The sequence below is a fragment of the Malus domestica genome, chromosome 06, assembly GCF_042453785.1.
Source record: "Malus domestica chromosome 06, GDT2T_hap1".
Taxonomy (NCBI): Eukaryota; Viridiplantae; Streptophyta; class Magnoliopsida; order Rosales; family Rosaceae; genus Malus; species Malus domestica.
The window spans coordinates 29437154-29446234 of record NC_091666.1 but is presented as its reverse complement, the minus strand read 5'-3'; the positions used below and the strand labels follow the sequence as shown (position 1 = coordinate 29446234).

Below are 9081 nucleotides of genomic sequence, written 5' to 3'. Positions count from 1 at the left end.
AAACATGGTCACTGCAAGGCAACAGGACCGTCTCTGAGATTTCGGGGGCCCTGTGCGAAATTTATAAAAGGGCCCCTTTTTAAGATATATATATTTTTAAATATGACAATATATTGGTATTAGAAAATAATAATTTAAATCAAAACAACCTTTAGGACTCATTGATTATAAGTTTACAAGTGTCATTAAATAAGTAAAAAGAGTTATAAACATAATCTTCACTAAATAATAAAAAACAGTTCAATCTTAAGCAACCAAATAAAGAAAGAAAAAACTTCAAAAACTCTAACTTTAGAGTTTCACTTGAATATATAGCATTATTATATAATTAATAAAATTGAAAAGAAAATCATTTTTTAAGGTGTTGTTATTAACACTCCTAATATCTCATTGTGCATTTCAAATTTTTATATTTAGAAAGAAAAAAAATTTATACTTATAAAAGTGCACTATAAGATTTTAAAGTGCTAATAAAAGCATTTTTTTAATATATAACATTATTACATATAAATATAAGATACCAAAAATTTTTGGGGCCCTTCAAATTTGGGAGCCCTGTGTGATTACACCTTTCGCTCCCCCTCTGCGCCGCCTCTGCAAGGCAACCCTTGTGCACGAAGTGGTTACCACCAGCCGGATGACCACGATTCATCTGAGGCAATTTTTCCGCTATGTTGGATCCACCACTGGTGTGAGTTTTAGCTTTTTCTTCTTGTTCTCCTTATGTGCTTCTTTTTATTGTATATTTCCTTTCTGCATAATGTCCTCTTTTATATCTGACTAACAGGCGTTCTTTCTCCATCCATGGCTTGTTGCCATGTCGTTCTTGGGCTGCCTGCTGTTTCTTTTAATTATTTAGCAGCTGGAAGCCATTCGGAGTTGTAATACGACATTTTCAGAAACATGAGAACACATCGTGGACAATTTATATGAATATATCAACAAAGCAATATTAGAAATTTAAATGGAAGATGTGAACTCATTTCACTCTTACATAATCTCTACATCATAAAATAATGTTTGGTTTCAGTTATAAATTTGAAAATCCTCCGTTGTTTTTCTTCAATTTTCAATCTTCAATCGTTTTGCGTTCTTAACTCTAATTCCGAGCTCATCTCATTACTGCGTATGAGACTAGAATTATTGTAGACTAACATGACAATACCAGCAGTGCATTTTCAGCTGGCTAGCTTTCGAGTTTTCCACTTCATCATCTCTTGAGTATGGAGTCTTCCCATTGTCCATAATGCATAGCTGAGTTTGTTTCATCTCTGTCACAGCTTTTTGCGGTTGATATTAAGAAATCTTGGCCTTCCCGCGAACTGTCCATCCGAAAAAGTTGAGAGTGAACGAGAGATTCATTTCGGATACTAGTACTGCAAAACCTGATGGCAATATATATGTAGCCTGTATATGTAAAAGTAGTAGATTTCTGAATTGAACTTGCCTGGAAAGCATGAAAAGAGAAGGGTTTTTTCAAAGTGACGAGTATTTTCTGGCGTTGTTGGACCATCTACTTGATGATTGACCTCCACCTTATTGCCTTTATGAACGATGCTAACCTCACAAAAGTCCGGTGCATTGTTCTTGACAAATTCCCCTAACAACAATTGTTTTCTCGCTGGCCTACACAACATAATTTAACCCCGTTAATTGAATGCCTAATTCACACTGCTTTGGATGTAATATACCTACTGAACACATTGTTGATCGCATCTCTCATATGAGACCTACTAATAAAGATGATTCCCACATGAGTCTCGTCTTCATGATAAATTCATGCTGGGAAAAATAAATAACTGGCCTACGCTGCTACGCACCTTGAATGCCTTTTTGTTCCTATGACAAGGTGAGTAATGCTAAGAACAGGAATAAGTTCAACAATTGATTTTTCTGTGCAATTGCTCTCGAGGAGTATTGTTTCCGCGGTTACCTGCAATTACATTGAAAGCAGAAGTTTTCATCATCACCAATTATATGGAATCCTGCTGTTTGAAAACATGAACTACGCGGGGCGGAGTAAATCCACACCTTGGCATCATTGCACAAGTTCACGTATTTCTGCATGAGGTTACTCCTCTTGTTACTCTCTTCTTTAACATATAATCGCACTTGATCGTCGTTTAATTGGCTCCTTGCTAACCTTCCAACTATCAACATTTGACGACAGGAAAATGTGAGACATTACTTAGGATTGGTGATCAGGAAAAACAATTTGATGTATACATGGTGGTTTGATCACATATCCGAACCCGAAAAAAAGATATTTGATGAATGAATGAAGCGTTTGATCAGAATCCCATAAACATAATAGACAGCATGGACAGAAATGGACAATAAAAACATTAACAGGTGAACTGGTGTTACCGGGTGTGGGGACGTGGGTGACCGGAGGGAAGACATGGACAAGAAAAACTCGAGTACTACCGGAGGAAGCAGCATTCTCAAGCGTCCATTTCAGAACATCTGTGTCATCTTTGCCAACAGCAACATAAACATCGTTGACGACTACATTTTTGCTAGTACTTTCTGTGAAATTAGGACTCTCGCTATCCTCTTCTTGTATCTCCGGATTCTTCACAATCTCCGGCGACAACGCGCCTGCTTTAACGTAAATCTTGTAAAAATCCTTGGCTTCCATCGGAACATAATCTTCGTCTTCCATCGAGACGTACGGTGAACACCAAGTTGAAAACAATGAGATGATAGGAAGCGAAAAGAACAAGATTAAATGCCAGAAACGAGGCAGTTTTATAGTGAAAATGTCGTTGCTATCAAGGCACCAATAGAAAAGGGAACAGAAGGAGAGATTCCATTTTGTCAAAGAGTCGTCGCTTAATTAGGTGTCAATTGGTGCAAAAGAAATCCAACTTTTTGGTCTTTTTCCTCTCCATTGATGTAGGTTCGGTATTTATCAACCTTGCATTTGGGGAAAAGGGCAATGCCTCCTTTTCTAGTTTATTTATTTATTTTGTGTCGTGTTCATATTAACTCATACGCTAATCAACGCATAAAATATAAGTTTATAAAACACAAAACAATACAAAAATCATAATATAATATTACAAAAACTCTCACACTATTCGTCATAATTTGTTTTTAAAGTTATAAATTTATCAATATAATATAACAATATTAATTATTAATCTTATATCTATGTCGTGTACGGGTCGCAAATTATCACCTCTTTGTCTAGCATGTGTGGATCATGTTTAAAAACAAAAGTTGAATTTGATAACCCCTATAGAGTTGGGCAAAGAAAACAAAGCACTAGTAGTGTTTGATCTTTACTAGAACAACACAGAAGAAGCCGGCCATATATTCCTTTCCATTCATTCATAACGCCATAGAGGTAGGAAATTGTTGCAGAGTGTTTAATGCCTACGTTTTCACGACTCTGTCTGGACATGAATTTTCACACACATTTGCACGCATACAAACAGATTTGGTGTACAAACTTCGTGTTCCTTTTCGGTCAAAAAAATCTTACTCAACAGCCAAAGTCTGTAATTGTCTAGCATGATTTATTTTTACTCTTTTTTTTTTTTAATAATTTGGCCGCAAAGTCCGTCTCATTCTAGTATTGTTATCATGGGAAGTGACTTTAAGGAGAATTTATTGATAAACAAGAAAAATACAATATGTCAAGGGGGATATGAGGCCAAACCCAGACCATTAAATAATTCATAACAACAATTCAATACTGTTGTGCCTTGGCCGTTCATCAGTGCGGAAGTGAGATTCAGATTGTCTCACCAAACTACAGACCCACAGTTGAACAGTTTAAATTACAAGAAATAAATACACAGAGAAATTTACGAGGTTCGGCAAAAATCTACCTACGTCCTCCAAGAGATATTGCTCTTCACTATGAGAATAACTAGTACAAGATACACTTGAGTTAAATCAACATAACCCAAACCCCAATCTCTTGTACCCTCACAGAATTTTAATAAGAGCCTCACTCTCACCAAGAGTTTCTCACTCTCACTCTATATTTTCTCTCCTTTGTGTTCTCCTTCGGATGCTCTCTCAATGCATTTCTAAATGCACAAATATTGCATCTAGTTATAGGCATACACTAGCAACTATGCCAACAAACAAGACAAAAAAGTCTTAAGTTCACATGACATAATTATCACCTAGCCTACCTAGCATGCATCAAAGTCTATACCTAGTCTATAAAGTACAACTTTTCTCCATTTGTCATTTAATACATATAAAATAAAACATGCACAATTGTGTGCAAGCAACTACAAAGTCAAGTCTTGCTTCCAACTTTGCTTGTGGTAGTCACCATGTCTTCTCTTGAAACAAGACATCCATGCCACAACCGAAAGCCAAACACAAAGTGGCTACTGTTATTTCCCTGTAGCACTCAGAAAGTTACACTATCAAAATTGTTGCCAACTCATAAGTATATGAGCCAAACATAACAAATACCTCTTTCAGAAAAAACCTATAACAATGAAGCTTAGAAAGGTTGTGAGAATAAGCAGCTGTAGCACAAGGAGGGCATGAATCCCACCAATGGACACCGGGGTGATAACACCATAATTGACCAAACAATCAGCAACTTGATTACCCTCTCTAAAAATATAAGAAATTTGAATCTGCATGGAGGATAGTAAAACTCGATGGTTATGCCAACTAACCAAAAGCCTTCAAGGGATAGATGTCAAGGAAGGTGAGGATGAAGAAAGAATATGAACAACCAATGAGGAGTCACAATCAATCCATAAGGAATGCCAACCTTTATCCCAAGCTAAAGATACAACATGAATAACAGCACGTAGTTCAGTATCCAAAGAAGAGGCCAAGCCTATTGAACCCGCAAAACAACCAAGAGAATTACCCATAAAATCTCAAAAGATACCACCAAATGCGGCCAAATCAGGTTTTTACTTGACCTTAACTGTAAAATATGTACAAGTGCTAATAATTTAGTAACTTAAACAATCATAAACATGTCCCAGGTTTTTAGACACACTCCTTGGGAAATATGCAACCTGATTATATGAGTGGTTCAGTGGGAGCAATGCACTCCATATAGTAATACAATCATTAAATGTACTCGGTATGACATTTGTTGATGCACAATATCAGGTTGATTTTGAAAAAGCGTAAAGTGTCAAGGCGTGGTTTTTGTAAGGTTGCTTTGGTCACCCAGTGAAGGTAAGATATAAAGAGAGAGAGATAGGGAAGCATACACAAGATGTAGATGGTTCACCCTAATTTTGCCTACGTCCATGAGGATAAGAGTTCTCATTAATAAATGTAGAGATCACATGATACAAAGATTTAAGCATAATAATTATTAGTGAGTTCTAATAATGGGTTAAGTAGAATGAGATCATCAAAGATCAATTGTGTTAGAATGATGTCTTTCTATAGTTGAGGAGAGTCCCTTGTTTTCGTTCGTGTTTAATGTGGGACCTTATATAGGAGCTTTGTTCTGGTTTTGACACATTCATGTTATGATTGGTCTCTTGATTGGAGAGAAATTCATGTACTTCGGCATAGATGCCTCAACATAAATCCTTCAATAGGTCTTTGAAGATATAAAATTGACAAATGCTTAGTAGTTTCAGAGGGTAAACCACTGTACAGACAACATTTACTTTTTCTTTCATTTGGAAGAACCTTTCCGAAGAAATGAGACAATTTTATTCCAAACTTTAGATTACAAACAGAGGCCCACATACAAACTAGATACATACACACAAATAGGCCTCTTAACAAACCCACCAAAGCTCAAAAAAGAGCCCAGCCCTACAAACAAAACAAAGGAAGCTTCAAGACCTCAGCATCCACCACCTTCAAAGTTTACCGGATTAACCCAGAAGAAATCCTTCAGCCAATGCCAAATCCAATCAAGCAGCTCCGCAGAACCCAGCCACGAAAGTTGTACCGATCGCCCCAATCTCAGCCAGAAAGTGGAAGAAGTCTGTGGGAACACCCCAAACGACACTGCCAACGAAGGTAGACAGAGAGAATGAGAATGAGGTGGTGTGTTAAACACCCGAGCCGATGAGTCCACCAGAGTTCTACGCACCCTCTCAAAAGATCGCAACCATGTGCTTTGAAATCTGATTGCAGATCGAGTTGAAAGTATGTGGGGAAGACAGGCGTTGGGTAGAGATATTTTGGGTAAATCAGGAAGAACTGGGAGGAACAGTAACAAAAAAACTGAAAAACAGAAAGCAAAACAAAAACCTTTCCGCCGACCCCCACCACAGCGAGGCCCGTCGGCAACGATTTTAATCGATGAGGGAATCACTCACACACAGATGGTGGAAAAGACTCTCAAGAAGAGAGAATGAACTCTCACATGAAGAGAAAAGTTTACAGAAAACATTTACTTAAAAAACAAAGAATGACATCTTTTACCCTTACTTTGCTGCATTACAAAACGAAGTTTAACATTGTTGATGCACAAAACCGGAGGGGTCTTGGAACAACGTAAATCCGACCGTGAATCTGCAAGAAAGTAAATAACACAAGATGTTTCGTGGTTCATCCCAATGTTTGGGCTACGTCCACATTGATGTTGATATTGTTTCACTCTGAATGGTGAATATACAAGAGGGCTAGATGCAGTGTATACAAGAAGGCTAGAGGTAGTGTGCTCTCTAGCCTATTTTCTGTGTGCTCTCTTTCCATGACCTAAGACTTAGCCTCTCCTAATGAGGAGAGTGAGGAGTCATTTTATAGAAGAATGGCTCATCACTTATTACATATTTGCCCCTTCATTCATTACATAATTATATTTGAGTCCCCCGAGTATTTATACGAGGTCTAAATACGGAGGCCCTAAGTATGGTACAAACAGTAGTCCCCCAAGTCTTCAGTCAAGAGAGTCTTTTAGCTGCAGACTTGAAATTCAGTCCATGTGTGGGCCGAAGTAACTAGATGTCGTCTAGAACTGATACTCGATATGAGGCGGTGCTTAATCTGAAATGATGCTCAATTAAAAGTAGCACATGTTGCGAGGCTGCTCGGCTTGTGGCTTATGTTGCCTTGGTTGCCTCGGCTTGTGGCGTTTGAAGGTGAGGGAGTCCCTTTTATAAAATAAGGGCTCGATCCTCAATACATAAATGATAGGCTAGAGTTGATGCTCGCGGCGAGGCAGTTGCTCAGTAGGCGGCGATGTTCTCTAATGATGCTGAGGGAGTCCCTTTTATAGAATACGGGCTCGCTCCTCAATATATGAATAATGGGTGCTCTCTAATGAAAGTGAGGGGGTCCATTTTATTAAATAAGGGTTCGCTCCTTAGTACATAAATAATGGGCTAAGTCCCCCAAGTATTTATCATGAGGCCCAGTTGTAGAAACCCAATATATGGTACATAGTGTAGTCCCCCAAGTCTTTAGTCAATAGAGGCTGTTGGCTGGAGACTTCAAATTCAATCCAAGTATGGGCCGAAGTGGCAGTTGTTCAGAGGCAGTCTTTGTATACCATGCAATGAAGCTTTGTAGGTGAAGCTTTTAAAGTGAAGCTTTGAAGCTGGAGCTCTGTAAATGAAGCTTTTGAAGCTGGAGCTCTCGAAGCTGGAGCTCTCGAAGCTGGAGCTCTGTAAATAAAGCTTTCGAAGCTGATTGACATGAGTTATGCTCATGAATGTTTATGTTGATTGACATGAGTGATGCTCATGGATGTTGACATGAGTGATGCTCATGAATGTTGACATGAGTGATGCTCATAAATGTTGACATGAGTGATGCTCATGAATGTTGACATGAATGATGGTCATGAATGTTTATGTATGATTGACATGAGTGATGCTCATGAATGTTTATGTATGATTGACATGAGTGATGGTCATGTATAATTTTGGAGTACTGGACGTACTTTTGATCACCTAGTCGGTGATAATAGCGGTAGACTGCCGAATAATTTTTTGTAGTACTGGACGTACTTTTGATCACCTGGTTGGCGATAATAGCGGCAGACTGCCGAATAATTTTGGAGTACTGGACGTACTTTTGATCACCTGGTTGGTGATAATAGCGGCAGGCTGCCGAATAATTTTGGAGTACTGGACGTACTTTTAATCACCTAATTGGTGATAATAGCAGCAGACTGCCGAATAATTTTTTGTAGTACTGGACGTACTTTTGATCACCTGGTTGGTGATAATAGAAGGCCTGACTCTTTTGGGCATATGGTCTTCGCCCTCCACATAACATTCCAGCCCATTATTTTGGGCTTGCCGTTTTTTTTTTATTACCCTCTGATGGGGTTATACAGATGTCTCCGAAAGATAAGAAAAATAAATCACATCATTCAAAAATAAATCCGACCCTCTGCTCAATGGGTCACGCCCATAATTCCCTTTTCTACATGCCATCACCACCGCAATTATGTCTGCTTGTTTTTATCTTCTTTTGCTTTCTGCTTTTGCTTTCTACTTTTACTTTCTGCTTTTACTTTCTACTTTTCTTTCTGCTTTTCTTTCTGCGTTCTGCTTTTGTTTCCCACTCCATTTCCAGACATACTCACCTACAAACTTGCTTTTGCTTTTTTCTTTTCACTTTCTGCTTTTTCGACATCTGAGCACATGACTGCACCCCTTGGAGTTTGATTATTGGTCAGTGATTGCCCCTCACAGGAAATCCAGACATGCATGAAACCTGAGGCCAGATAAAATGTAGCTTGGAAACATAGTGCTCCTCCAAAGTCTTTCCAGTGAAACAGACGGTGAGGATGGCATCGGAGCTGGAGCCATCGCGAGCCAGCTGAAGCTGAGTGGGGGAGGAGGAATGGATCCAGTTATTTCGTGGCCGTTGCTTTCTGAATTTAGGAAGCAAATGAACGAGGTCGGGACATGTTGTTGATATGGAGGAGGGGGAAGTATGACGCTACGGCGCCGCCACGGGTTGACATATCTACCCTGAGTCAGGCTCCGAAGGGTCAGAGGACGAGGAGAAAAGGTGCATCCAAGAATATTAAATCAATCACATCCCTGTTTGGTGCATCATCCATTGTTTTCTACAAAAATCAACAGCCGTGATATTTCAGAGCAAATCAGCCAACGACAGGCGATCCAGAGGTTCTTGAAACCCAGCAATGTCAGAATG

The 9081-nt window shown here is 38.8% G+C and overlaps 1 protein-coding gene across 1 annotated transcript; it reads right to left on the bottom strand.

Moving 5' to 3' along the window:
• Positions 1-920: 920 nt before the first annotated feature.
• LOC103443559 (U-box domain-containing protein 52-like) lies at positions 921-2802 on the bottom strand. The gene is made up of 5 exons (XM_017334485.3): positions 2368-2802; positions 2032-2150; positions 1821-1933; positions 1448-1626; positions 921-1322 (listed from the first exon to the last, which is right to left on the bottom strand). The coding sequence occupies exons 1-5, from the start codon at positions 2663-2665 to the stop codon at positions 1297-1299; spliced, it is 735 nt and encodes a 244-aa protein (XP_017189974.1). The 5' UTR covers positions 2666-2802; the 3' UTR covers positions 921-1296.
• Between the last annotated feature and the right edge of the window lie 6279 nt (positions 2803-9081).